Source organism: Oncorhynchus nerka, linkage group LG4 (genome assembly GCF_034236695.1).
Source record: "Oncorhynchus nerka isolate Pitt River linkage group LG4, Oner_Uvic_2.0, whole genome shotgun sequence".
In the NCBI taxonomy this organism is placed as follows: domain Eukaryota; kingdom Metazoa; phylum Chordata; class Actinopteri; order Salmoniformes; family Salmonidae; genus Oncorhynchus; species Oncorhynchus nerka.
Window position 1 is genome coordinate 47,911,861 of NC_088399.1, and position 13,138 is coordinate 47,924,998.

The 13,138-nt window shown below is 41.7% G+C and overlaps 2 protein-coding genes across 5 annotated transcripts; one reads left to right on the plus strand and one right to left on the minus strand.

Moving 5' to 3' along the window:
* Nucleotides 1–2,259: 2,259 nt before the first annotated feature.
* LOC115126548 (COP9 signalosome complex subunit 4-like) lies at nt 2,260–8,674 on the plus strand. 4 transcript variants are annotated; one of them, XM_029656174.2, is made up of 10 exons: nt 2,260–2,386; nt 3,912–3,991; nt 4,139–4,290; nt 4,475–4,578; nt 4,707–5,011; nt 5,238–5,408; nt 5,513–5,628; nt 6,138–6,182; nt 7,536–7,620; nt 7,902–8,674. In XM_029656174.2, the coding sequence occupies exons 1-10, from the start codon at nt 2,313–2,315 to the stop codon at nt 8,033–8,035; spliced, it is 1,266 nt and encodes a 421-aa protein (XP_029512034.1). In that variant the 5' UTR covers nt 2,260–2,312; the 3' UTR covers nt 8,036–8,674. The 4 variants fall into 4 exon arrangements, with proteins under 4 accessions (XP_029512034.1, XP_029512049.1, XP_029512042.2 ...); XM_029656182.2 differs by lacking the exon at nt 2,260–2,386 and adding an exon at nt 2,409–2,612; XM_029656197.2 differs by lacking the exon at nt 2,260–2,386 and adding an exon at nt 2,678–3,704.
* Nucleotides 8,675–10,342: 1,668 nt separating this feature from the next.
* plac8.2 (placenta associated 8, tandem duplicate 2) lies at nt 10,343–12,330 on the minus strand. Its single transcript, XM_029656208.2, has 5 exons — nt 12,229–12,330; nt 11,815–11,909; nt 11,492–11,616; nt 11,232–11,342; nt 10,343–10,491 (listed from the first exon to the last, which is right to left on the minus strand). The coding sequence occupies exons 2-4, from the start codon at nt 11,900–11,902 to the stop codon at nt 11,238–11,240; spliced, it is 318 nt and encodes a 105-aa protein (XP_029512068.1). The 5' UTR covers nt 11,903–11,909; nt 12,229–12,330; the 3' UTR covers nt 10,343–10,491; nt 11,232–11,237.
* Nucleotides 12,331–13,138: the final 808 nt, after the last annotated feature.

Consider the following 13,138-nt stretch of genomic DNA (forward strand, 5'->3'; position numbering starts at 1 on the left):
GTTTGCGCTTAGTGGGACTATAATTTGTTTTTCAATAGGACAATGACCCAAAACACACCTCCAGGCTGTGTAAGGGCAATTTGACCAAGAAGGAGAGTGATGGAGTGCTGCATCAGATGACCTGGCCTCCACAATCACCCAACCTCAACCCAATTGAGATGGTTTGGGATGAGTTGGACCACAGAGTGAAGGAAAAGCAGTCAACAAGCAGCATATATGGGAACTCCTTCAAAACTGCTGGAAAAGCCTTCCTCATGAAGCTGCTTGAGAGAATGTCAAGAGTGTGCAAAGCTGTAATCAAGGCAAAGGGTGGCTACTTTGAAGAATCTCAAAAATAAAATATATTTTGATTTGTTTAACACTTATTTGGTTACTATATGATTCCATATGTGTTATTTCATAGTTTTGATGTCTTCACTATTATTCTACAATGTAAAATATAATAAAAAATAAAGAAAAATCCTTGAATGAATAGGTGTGTCCAGACTTTTGACTGGTACTGTATATATATATATATATATATATATATATATATATATATATATATATTATATTTCAAACACAGTATAAGGGAGTTGTACTCCAGTCTAGTAAATGGCGGTAATGCAACATTTATTGGATACCAACCGCTGTTAAACCTCATCGAAGAAGAAGATTTTTTTTCTTCTCGTGTCTGCCATTTCAAGGGGCTTAATTGGTATGGGAAACATTTGTTAACATCGCCAAAGCAAGTGAAGTAGATAATATGCAAAAGTTGAATAAACAATCAAAATTAACAGTAAACATTACACTCACAGAAGTTCCCAAAGAATAAAGATATTAAAAATGTCAGATTATGTGTTGTAATGATGTGCATATGGTTAAAGTACAAAAGGGAAAATAAATAAGCATAAATATGGGTTGTATTTACAATGATGTTTGTTCTTCACTGGATGCCCATTTCTTGTGGCAACAGGTCACAAATATTGCTGCTGGCACACAGTTTCACCCAGTAGATATGGGAGTTTACCAAAATCGGGGTTGTTTTCAAATTCTTTGTGGATCTGTGTAATCTGAGGGAAATATGTGTCTCTAATATGGTCATACATTTGGCAGGAGGTTAGGAAGTGCAGCTCAGTTTCCACCTCATTCTGTGGGCAGTGTGCACATAGGCAAACCTGGCTCTCAAGAGAAGACAGGCTATCTCAATAGCAAGGCTATGGTCACCGAGTGTGTACATAGTCAAAGCTTTCCTTAATTTTGGGTCAGTCACAGTGGTCAGGTATTTTGCCACTGTGTACTCTCTGTTTAGAAAAATAGCCTTCTAGTTTGCTCTGTTTTTTGTTCATTCTTTCCAATGTGTCAATTAATTATCTTTTTGTTTTCTCATGATTTGGTTGGGTCTAATTGTGTTGTGTCACCATAGGGTGGCACACAATTGGCCCAGTGTCGGGGTTTGGCCGGGGTAGGCCATCATTGTAAATACGAATTTGTTCTTAACTGACTTGCCTAGTTAAATAAAGGTTAAATAAAATAAATGTTTTAAAATGTAGTTGTTCAGGTAGCTTGTATGGGCTACATCTATCTAAAGGTGTTGTGTCAAGGTTGACCAATATATTTTTGAATCACACCTGTTAACATGTCTTCCATTTCAGCAACCGTGGTGGTAAGAGGAGAAATGCTGCCATCTGGCCAAAGTAAAATATTAAAATGGATGTAACTTATAACTTCAATGTATGTAGCCTAGACCATTAAATGCTGTGTATAGCAGTGCAATGTCAAAGCTTTCACCATATGCTTCCATTCCACCGTACAGATCTGCGAACATTGAAGGGTTAGGGCCAGCGAAGGGGTAGAGATAGAATTGGAACAAATATCAACATACCAATATTAAGAATATTTAATTTTGGCTCCACTTCGGATGTGTTGGAATTGGTGCTGATGCTAACTAATATCCACGAAGAACAACTTATTGATAGTATGTTATTAAACTCGACTGATCATACAATATCATTTTCATTTAGGTTAATCCAGTTCCAGTATATACGTGCATTTGGTCTCACTACCGTAATATCAAAAATATTTATTTGGAAAACAGGCGTGAAAAATTATCTAAAGCTAGTAGAACTTTTGTTAGAATTGTAACTGTTCCATACAGATAAAACAATGTATCATATTATCAGTAAAGTCTAAAAAGCAAACTAATACCAGATTAGAAACCAAAACGAGAGCTGTACAGGTCGGTTGCCAGTCTTGAAGGACCTTCCTGCCGGTAAAGTGGACATACACTCTTGTCAGCTGAGAATTCTCCTTGTTGACACTTCGTCGGAGAAATGGCGGCCGGAGTGAGACAGGAGCTTGCACAGCTTATGAATTCAAGCGGATCCCACAAAGATCTCGCTGGAAAGTATGTATTGAGCAAAAAAAATAGAAAATATATGTGAATGGAGATATACATTACTTTCAACCCGAGTGTCACGTTTAGAGTGAATTATAAAGCGTCAATGAACAGGCCGCCGATGCTATGCTAGTTCTCAAATTAGCATACAACTGTAGCTACCGGTACAGCTATACCCAAAGATGGTGGATAAATTAAGATGTCCCACTCAGGCCGTTTACCATTTAAAAAAATGGTAAGTTCCGGTCTGTTTAACTGTGGTTCTTCCATAGGCACCAATGCATTGGCAGCTGGGTCTGGTCTGTAGCTGACTATGCTATATGTACAAGAAACAACGAGGGGTTGGGATGTCTCGCTTTCTCTTCCGTCTCTGTTGTATACCTTTTACCGGTTTGAAGCTAGCGAGACAGTATCGGTGGTTAAAAGTCTTGCCAAAGGTCTTGTTCTCAACAGTGTGCACTGCTAGTCGATCAGCTAGCTACAGACAGTAAATCAACTTCAGCTAGCTAGCCTTTAATAATAATTTATTACATTTCTATAGCGCTTTTCATAACAATCTCAAATCGCTAGAAAAGCATAAAACACACAAGTAATAGGTTATCATGAGTAGTCTAGTATAGTTAGGTCCACCAATAGAGTCCAAATCTTTGAGAGCATGCATCCTCCAAAGATGGAGAGGGACAGTTCATGGTTTGATCAGAGGAAGGTGGTCAGGGAGATGGGTGATAAAGAGTCTGGTGAGGATCATGTAGAGGGCTACTCTGGGAACCAGCCTGAGTCATGTAGCTACTGGACGTCTCCTTCATAATGTACATATGGCACCCACTTGGGGTGATGCCTCAGAGGCCCCCGGCAGCTCTGGGCACCAGAAATCTCACCACACACAATTCTAGAGCACTAGCCAGTCATCCTCATTACAAGCCCTCAGCCTCAGTATGGCATTCCTTTACTGTACCTCCCATTCCTTTCAATCTTCAGGTGAGTCTTTTCTTTATGTTTTCAAAAGATCAGGAACCAGCAGCCAGGTTAAACTTAAAAAGCTGGTACAGTGTCCAGATGCATCATTCGAACAAAAACAATTAGCCAGCCAGCTAAGTAGCCAGGCCAAGAAGAGTTAGCCCACCTGCAGATTTGTGTGTCAAAACCACCATGAATACGCAATAAAACTCCAGGTTATCAAAAACATAACAGGTGATTTTAAAATAACACGCAATTAAAAACACTTAAACTTGATTCAATATAAACTTGACTTAAACATCTATATATTTACAGGAGCTCTCTGCTTAGGCTGCTACTGGGGCGCCATGGCGAGTACAGACCAAATCATGTAACAATAGTTAACCCACTTAACTGTATTTTGCTTGTTATTTCAATGTGTGTATTGTTTCTTATTTGGTGATTATAGGCTTGCTATTCCATTTCCGTTTTGTCATTTCTGGAAGTGCATTTGTGAAAATAATGTTCAATTCTCAAGTCATGCATATCATTTATAACTTAAGATCGCTATCTAATCCAACCCTTTTATCGATTGTAGATATCGACAGATTCTGGAGAAGGCCATCCAATTCACAGATGCAGAACAATTGGAATCATTAAAAGCATTCGTCGAAGCAAGTGAGTATCCTGCACAAAGTGAAGGATAGAATACATCCTGCTGCACACCGTTGTTACATACATTCCCCCTTTTCCTTTGTACAATCATAGCTCATAAATCACATGACTGTATACCCTTTCTAACTGTAATGCTCTCCTGCCCTGCAGTGGTCAATGAGAACGTCAGCTTAGTGATCTCTAGACAGCTGCTGACAGACTTCTGCACAAACATCCCCAGTCTTCCTGACAGCACAGCCAAGGCAGTCTACCACTTCACACTAGAGAAGATACAGCCCAGGGTCATCTCTTTTGAAGAACAGGTGAGCACTGTAATACTTTACTCATTGGGCCTGTGTTTCTGCTGGTTTTCTCTTTTGTCTGACACTTGATTGCTCACAGAGTGCACAGTGCACACACCTGGTGTCCCAGATCTAGGCTAGACACAGGTTGGAAAGAAATAATACAAATGTCTACCCTATGTCTAAATCCCATGTCTACCCTCAGGTGGCCTCCATCAGACAGCACTTAGCCACCATCTATGAGAAGGAGGAGGACTGGAGAAACGCTGCTCAGGTTCTAGTGGGCATTCCTCTGGAAACAGGACAGAAGTAAGTCACTTTAGTCCAGTGTTTCCAGATATATTGCTGGGGGACCCCGCCGGGAGTGTCCAATTTGGTTCTAGCTCAGCACTAACACGTATGATTCAAGTAACCAACCTTCTTGCCCTCTTGGTCAGGCAGTACAACGTAGACTATAAGTTGGACACATACCTGAAGATCGCCCGTCTGTACCTGGAGGATGACGACCCTGTCCAGGCCGAGGCCTACATCAACAGGGCCTCTCTGCTCCAGAACGAGTCCACCAACGAACAGCTACAGGTCCACTACAAAGTGTGCTACGCCAGAGTGCTGGACTACAGGAGGAAGTTTATCGAGGCGGCGCAGCGGTACAACGAGCTCTCCTACAAGTCCATCGTCCACGAGACCGAGCGTCTGGAGGCCCTGAAGCACGCTCTCCACTGCACCATCCTGGCATCAGCGGGTACCTGCCACTGTTTTTGCACGGTTTGGTGTGTTGTCAGTCGCAGCGTCATAAGACGGCGTGCCGTTAAAGCAGTTCTGACTGTGCCATTGCTACGTCGTTGTTTTTGTTTTTTGGGACTCCGGATTTTGCCTTGGCCTTTTATTGGAGGCGGCAAGTAGTAACTTGTTACTTCTCTCCTCTCTCTCTCTCTCTCTCTCTCTCTCTCTCTCTCCTGTCTCTCCAGGCCAGCAGCGCTCCCGTATGTTAGCCACCCTGTTTAAAGACGAGCGCTGTCAGCAGCTGGCGGCCTACGGCATCCTAGAGAAGATGTACCTGGACCGGATCATCAGGGGGAGCCAGCTGCAGGAGTTTGCAGCTATGCTCATGCCCCACCAGAAGGCCACCATGGCAGACGGTCAGTCTCTGCCTCACCCTCTCTCCGCGGCCCTTAAGTTATTCTACGGATTTGTGTAATGAGAAAATATGCTCAGCTGCATGACTGTGGGTTTCTGTTTGTAGGCTCCAGCATATTGGACAGAGCTGTTATTGAACACAACCTGCTGTCTGCTAGCAAACTTTACAACAACATCACGTTTGAAGAGCTAGGAGCGCTTTTGGAGATCCCTCCCGCTAAGGTAAGATGAATTTCAACATACAAGACCCCAACAGGTGTAAGTGTTGCTTTTGGGTGGGTGGGGGGGGGATAGGTATAGGGTTTTTGTAATGTGTTCTGTTACTTACTATATTTGTAAATGGTGAAAATCAGGCCCATTTTTAAACTATTCTTTAATATATGATCACGGATGACAGTTTGTGTAGGAATCTTATTCCTCAAGACATTTAGTATCTGATGGAAAACAATTACTTTTCAGTGAAAGAAATGGGAATGTGATTTATGATTAAAGTAGCGTTTTGAGGGCATAACCAGAACCTTTCAGTATGACAGGTTGAAGTGGGGGGAAATAACCCCAATTATTTTCTGGATTTTCTTCAAAACACCCTAACACAGACATACAGTTTTTATCCCAAACTATAAATGCAATAATATTTTGAGGTATTGTAATATGAACGTTGAAGTGTCAGTTTTAAAAGAAGCAGCATTACGTAGAAGGCTTGCATTTTGAATATATATGTTGTTGTGCAGGACGATTGTCCCGATGGTGAGGTCCCTGGTTACAGATGCAATCTGGTAGGGAACATAATCACTACTTTACTAATGAATGAGGTGTGAAACCCAAAATACAGAACTAAAATTAATTGAAATAAAAGCCTTGTTTGGCTCTGTCTCTCTCTGTCTCTCTGTCTCTCTCTCGTCTTTCTTTCTTTCTTTCTTGTCTTTCTCAAAATGTCTCACTTGAAGACGTGAAAGACTCAGAACTGAATGTGCACTCCCCTCATGATACCACTGGTCTCTGTTTATTCATCTCTGTTTTTGTGAACGTAAAAGCTGTTTTTGTCATTCTGAAGACTCGTATTGTGTCGTATTTTGCCAGGTAGGCTTCTTCAGGTAGTGGGATTGGGGACGCAGTACTCATAGCCGTGTGAAAATGTAGTCTTGATTAAGGATCGAGTTGATTTAGGGCCACCTAAGACATCTGTCATGTATTGTCTCTGTGGTAAGTAGTAAATGAAGGTTATTAAAGAATGAAAAGAAAGATGTTGTACAAATAAATGACCTATGTTGGAATGACAGGAAAACAGTGGAGATGGTTTGTTTAGGTTTTAATGATCCAGGCATTAGAAAGGTCTGAGCTTGCCGGAACTAAGTATTTCTATTCTATCTACATGGAACAGTGCAATCTGAGTTCCCCTCTCTGTTGTATATTTGGGTTCTTGTTGTTACCCAGTCGTCCATTACAGGCATATCTTATATCCCACAGTATGTGTTGCTACAACTGTTTCTGTTCCCATTCTCCCCCTTTTTCAACTGCCGAATTGAAAGGATTGTAGAGTTGTGTGAACTACCCATTGGTTTATGTGTAAATGGACTAGGCTACCACATTCAGAAAATGAGTAAATCTGTGATATATATATGTGTATGTATGTATGTGTGTGTGTGTGTATATCATTGAAAGAACATGAACTGCATGTCTTGCTACAGTGGACTTCCAGTGTAGATATTAAATAGAACAGTGGGATGGAGTTAGTGAATTATAACGGGAGTGAGACGCTACACTACATTTCTCCATTGGGCTGGGTGAGACCGAAATACATTGTAATTTGTAGGTAATGCATACCATTAGTTATGAGCACAGACTAACACCACTTCATACTCCTATTGGCCTGGAATGAATTTGATCATCTTTCACTGGCCCAGTCCAAAAACAACCCCTACCCCCTAGCCACTTCATGGGGATCTGAGAGGATTGTACGCTAAGCAATATGGCTAGCAGTCCACCAAGGCTAGAGGCAAGGGGCTAGGGTGTGTTTCTGGCCCGGGGCCTTTGTATTAACTCGTTGTTGTCGTGTTCCTGTGCAGTAGTGTAGTGTGAGTGTGCATGGAGATGCCAGTGAGCTGTCCCTCTCTGTCCCTGTCCCTCAGGCTGAGAAGATCGCCTCCCAGATGATCACTGAGGGACGCATGAACGGCTTCATCGACCAGATCGATGGAATCGTCCACTTTGAGAGTGAGTAGTTAGCTGTGCCCAGACTCCTCTATTGAAAGAAGTCTCCGGCTATGCCCGCTGCCCAGTCGGCTCTAGGAGGATGAGATGCCTCCCTCTCTAGGTTAGGACCTGGTTCCCGTGGCTCCTATCTGGAGCGACTATAATCCTAGGCTTGCTTTTTTGGAAGGACTTCGTCTTTTTCAGTGTCCGATTTTTTTCCTTTTCAGCATTATTCCTTTTTTACATAAGATACTTAACTCTCTCTCGCTCTTTCCCTCCCCCTCTCTTGCTCGGTCTTTCAGCACGGGAGCCCCTGCCCACCTGGGACAAGCATATCCAGTCTCTGTGTTTCCAGGTGAACAACCTGCTGGAGAAGATCACTGCGGCTGCTCCTGAGTGGACAGCCCAGGCCATAGAGGCTCAGATGACCCAGTAGACTGACTGACACCCCCTGGCATGGAACACATCACCCACACCGGGGCACCCCATCTCCCTATTCCCTATGGAGGGTTCCATTTTGGACAAAGCCCCCAATTGTTTCCCCTAGAGGTTTTGGCTGGGTGTCTGGGCAAAGGTATGCAAGATCGTACATCGCCGTACTCTACTGTGGACTGCAAACTCCAAATTGTTCAGTTGAAGCCAGATCCAGATGTTTTTTTTGGCATGGGCTGATAGAGCTTCGCCGGGTGTCCCGTCTCTCTCTCTCGCTCTCTCTCCCTGGAGACAAGTTCCAATCTAATCTGGTGGTTCTCCAGCATGTTTCTCTACTGTTTATTATGCTTGGAGGTTACCATTCATCTTTCTAGGACTAATTAATGGATGCTTGAATCCATTGGCTCATCAAGTTAGCAGTTGTTGCCATCTCGTGTATACTTTGATTCAGACACTGGTGTCCCACAGTGAAGGTGTTTGTTATTCAGGTTGAAATGTGAAAGACACACGGGCAATTCCTACTGACACTCTTTATTTGTTGCTGTGTGCTCTTGTGCAAGGATCTTGTTACATTCTGTTTGGAGACATTTTGTTAGCCCTGGGTGCAACATCAACAAAGAGATGAATAAAAGTTGAAAGAAAAGTTTGTGTTAAAAAAATTATATATATATATATATTCTGCATAATCTGCTCTTTTTCATCACAATTTGTGTTCCAGCTATGTTTTATCCGGTTGAAGTTGCAAATTCCGACTTCTTCAGCAAGGTCCACATTTGACACTTAGTGTCTTCCCCCTGGTTTCTCTGAAAGAGAACGTTTGAATCACAATTTACTTAAACCCCGTCAGTAAGAACGACATTGTGCCAGTTTGATTAGACTACAGCGTGATACAGAAACTCAAATAGTTTATGGATGATAAATTGCAGTAGTAATTAATAACAATGCTTTACATAACCAGATTTAGCCATGCATTTTCTATACACAGTCCCCCTATAATCCAGATCCAAATAGCCTGTTTCACTGTATAACAACTCATTGGCGTAAGTGACTCCATTGGATCCACTCACAGCTCTGTCCAATATGCTGGAACTTACAAGGGACAGCCAGGCAGCTGGTAGTTGTAGCACATGATGAGAAGTTGCATGTTGGGAGTCTTTCCTCCCAGAGTTTTAATTTGTTTAAATTGGCCGATATGTTTAGTTGCATAAGAAAAAGTAGTTGATTCAACTCTTCGTATCAAAATATCTAGAATTGGATAAATTACCCCCCCCCCCCCCCCCTCTGCACATCTGATGGACTAAACATTGACGTTGATAAAGTGACACATTTACAATACATACAAACATTTACATTTCAATGGTAAAGAGGTATGCTTACTTGAGAGGCAGGATGAGATGAGAAGAAGGAGAAAAGTAGGTTTTTACCAGGCATATTGACAACTGCAGTAGTCAGCTATGGTGAATAATTCTCCTGGTAATGGTGAGTATTTCTCCTGGTAATGGTGAGTGATTCACCTGGTAATGGTGAGTATTTCTCCTGGTAATGGTGAGTGATTCTCCTGGTAATGGTGAATAATTCTCCTGGTAATGGTGAGTATTTCTCCTGGTAATGGTGAGTGATTCTCCTGGTAATGTTGAGTGATTCGCCTGGTAATGGTGAGTATTTCTCCTGGTAATGGTGAGTGATTCTCTTGGTAATAAATGTCTATATACTCTTATCAGTGTTTGGGAAACCAGTTCATCAATGACCTGACCTCATGTCTGGCCAAAGTCCCCCTTCTGCTCTATTGACAGTGACACACAAAATCTCAAACAGTATCACCACAGATATCCAAGCGGTTGTGTATTTATCAGGTATAATAAATGAGCAGATCACACACAACAGAGGGGAACACTTTCTGTATGTCAGGGCTCCGTTTGACAATTACATGATTCATCTACCTGCCATAATCTCCAATGGACTTGTGGTTTGTCACTGCCTTTATCTCTATTGCAAAACATGGGTAACTCGTAGGTCTGTAGGTCTAAAGTTTAATGACCAGGTTAACCAATACATGTGTACAGTGCTTCACCCTGAGGTGTGTCTGAGAAATGATTAACTGACTTGAGTTATATCGCTGCTCAGATGATCTTTTACTTGTTTTGTGTACAATCATTTTTTATTTTATTCATTATAATGTAACATAGAAGTGGTATATACCAGCAGTAAAGGGGGAGAAACATTTTAAAAAATAAGAGAGAATATATATATATTTGACTGATGATGTGCAATTTCTAGGAATTTCTGAATAATCAAGCCACAATACATGTCCTACTATTGTAGCATTGGAGCGTTTTAATAGCATTTACATTGACAAATTATGTTTGGTAAAAACTTTCTGTTTCTTGTCTCAAAAGCAAAAACGAATTCAGAAGACTGGACGTGGAGCTCAAATCTTTTTCTTCAGGCATCTGGCGCCATCTAGAGGAAAAGAGACATGAATAGCAGTAAACGCTAGTACATCTTGTCTTTAAAACGCTTCACCTACTCTACTGTATGAGGATGAACCATGCCACAAAGAACACAAATGACTCAATGTGTTACGCTTACATAAGGTTGAAGGGGCCAGTAGGTCCAATGAGCATTATGGCCTCACTACAGTTTCGACAGCACTCCCATCAATTCGAGGCAAGGCATCATTTACGGGCCTCTCTCTCTTATTTGAATTTTATTGATTTATTTTACCTTTATTTAACTAAATCAAATCAAATTTATATAGCCCTTCGTACATCAGCTGATATCTCAAAGTGCTGTACAGAAACCCAGGCTAAAACCCCAAACAGCAAGCAATGAAGGTGTAGGCAAGTCAGTTAAGAACAAATTCTTATTTTCAATGACGACCTAGGAACAGTGGGTTAACTGCCTTGTTCAGGGGCAGAACGACAGACTTGTCAGCTCGGGGATTTGAACTTGCAACCTTTTGGTTACTAGTCCAACACTCTAACCACTAGGCTACCCTGCCGCCCCTACTACTGCAATTTGAGCAGCTCTTTCAGTACCCGCTGGATGTGTGCAAGGGACCTTGTAATAAGCTATTTGGCTGTAGCACAAAGGTTTAAAAGATGCCCTCAGGTGTGTGGGTGTGTGGGTGGGTGAGATCGTTCCTATGGGAAAATAAGTAGCTGTGCTGTGAAACGTGGACAGAATGGTGCTTTTTGTACCTGAGCTCAGAAGATCCCCTGCTCCTTCCTCAGATCTATGTCTCTCTTCAGCTGACAGGTAGAGCAGACCCTACACCACAACATGGAACAGAAGTCCCCAAACAAGGAGCCCTGGACACCAAACCCAACAAGACAGTTAGTGCAGCAGAGAGGCAAGGAGAGCCTCAGACATCTGAGCCTGTTAGAATGTTTCACGTGACCGAGTAACAGTTAAAGAGCCTCGTATAACTATATCGCTGCAGTATATGAAAGGAACTCGCCTTAATGTTGTATCTGGTACGGTACATGGCGCGCATGGCCATGGTTGGCCCACACAGACAACACTCATCCATATCACTGGCGATAGAACAGCTCAGACAAGGGAAGCACCACCAACCATAACAGCCTGAGAGAGAGAGAGAGAAAGTACGGTAGAAGTACATTATACTGCCTCTTCCTCTCAGTCCAGGAGAGAAGGAGAAAGCAAATGTTTTTTTTTAAGTACATTCTGCGAGCTCAGTCATGGATGAAATGAAGAAAAAATCCTGGACGCACAAAAGATATACAGCCGCTCTTAGTTAAATAGGAATTCCTGTCCTCTTACATGTCCCACAGTCACTGAAGACGTCGCAGAGGCCCGTCTGGAAGTCTGATGGGTGGTAGCTCCCTGGTTGTCGAGTTACGGCAGCCATGGTCTCTCTATGGAAGATAACATGGCACAGGTCATCGTTAAGTACGACCTAAACAATGGCTCTTAGCTGTTCTGTTCCTAAACGGTTTCTACATTGGGGTACCATTACCGTGTTCTCAGTTCTCTGCACCATGCAAGAGAAGCTGCCAGGAGCCTAAGCAAAATATGTGGAGAATTCTCCCATGGAGAATTCATGCATATTTGTCATGAAAACACGATCAAACCTGACTCGTGAAAAATCCTTGTCAAAACAGTTTCTATAGTTATTACTTCACCTACAAACAGGATTTCCAGCCATGTGATAACTTATTGTGAAATAAATCTCACCGGTATGATGTAGTTGAACTGAATGATAGTACTGTTCAGAAGAAGAGGCGGGAATCCTCGGTGGCGGCAGGTGGAGAACTGAGGGAAGGTACTGGGAAGGAACATAATTATATACAGTTTCAGGACAGGTGATTGACATGGCCATATACTTTACAGCCACTAAGAGTAGGGACTAACTACCAATAGAAAACTTTATTACACAAAGATTCACAAACAAGGAAATGAACATTCAGTTTTTCATGTTTAAAAAACATTATTAAAATGATTTTATTATGTTGGCTTGTCCATAAGGGAGGTGAACCACAATCACTTGTGAATATGAAGATGAAAATCTCTTGTACATTAATTCCATGGCTCTATACCTCATAACTAAATTCAATTTGAGACATATATACACATGTATAGCGCCTATATAGGCATGAGGTCAAGCACCAGTTTAAGGCCCAAAAAGTAAAGGGGGCTTATCTTACAAACTGATAATAATAATTATAATAATTATACAATAATAATGGATCCCTGTATTCATCTTTCAGTCACAATTATGAGCTGTTAACGCCAAGGTTCAAAGTTTTCCATGAATAGCTACTGCACCCCATGTGATGGTGTCTGTGATAAACATTTGGATCTGGTAGTATTGGTAAGGTTAAATGTTGTTGGGGAAGCTACTCTTAAAACATAGTTTACCGAGAAATGACTTAAGTAGAAGTTAAGGTACACTAAAGCTACCCTTAAAAAATGTATATCATTTTACTTAACTAAAGTTACTTTGAACAAGTAGTTCATTACATCCAAACTACTTCATGAAAAAGCCTCATATCTAAATCTGAAATGTCACAGACTACAAAATGCACAACAGATCATTCCGGGGTCAACGGAATGTGTTATTTAGCCAATTAAACACAAAAGTGAG

What these genes read in the sequence shown, in the direction of transcription:
- LOC115126548 (XM_029656174.2), top strand. Translation starts at nt 2,313, where the DNA reads ATGGCGGCCGGAGTGAGACAGGAGCTTGCACAGCTTATGAATTCAAGC. An exon ending in AAAAGCATTCGTCGAAGCAA is followed by an intron (nt 3,992 to 4,138) that starts GTGAGTATCCTG and finishes CCTGCCCTGCAG; the next exon opens with TGGTCAATGAGAACGTCAGC. An exon ending in TGGAGATCCCTCCCGCTAAG is followed by an intron (nt 5,629 to 6,137) that starts GTAAGATGAATT and finishes GTTGTTGTGCAG; the next exon opens with GACGATTGTCCCGATGGTGA.
- plac8.2 (XM_029656208.2), bottom strand. Translation starts at nt 11,902, where the DNA reads ATGGCTGCCGTAACTCGACAACCAGGGAGCTACCACCCATCAGACTTC. An exon ending in CTTCAGTGACTGTGGGACAT is followed by an intron (nt 11,617 to 11,814) that starts GTAAGAGGACAG and finishes TCTCTCTCTCAG; the next exon opens with GCTGTTATGGTTGGTGGTGC. An exon ending in GTACCAGATACAACATTAAG is followed by an intron (nt 11,343 to 11,491) that starts GCGAGTTCCTTT and finishes TTTGGTGTCCAG; the next exon opens with GGCTCCTTGTTTGGGGACTT.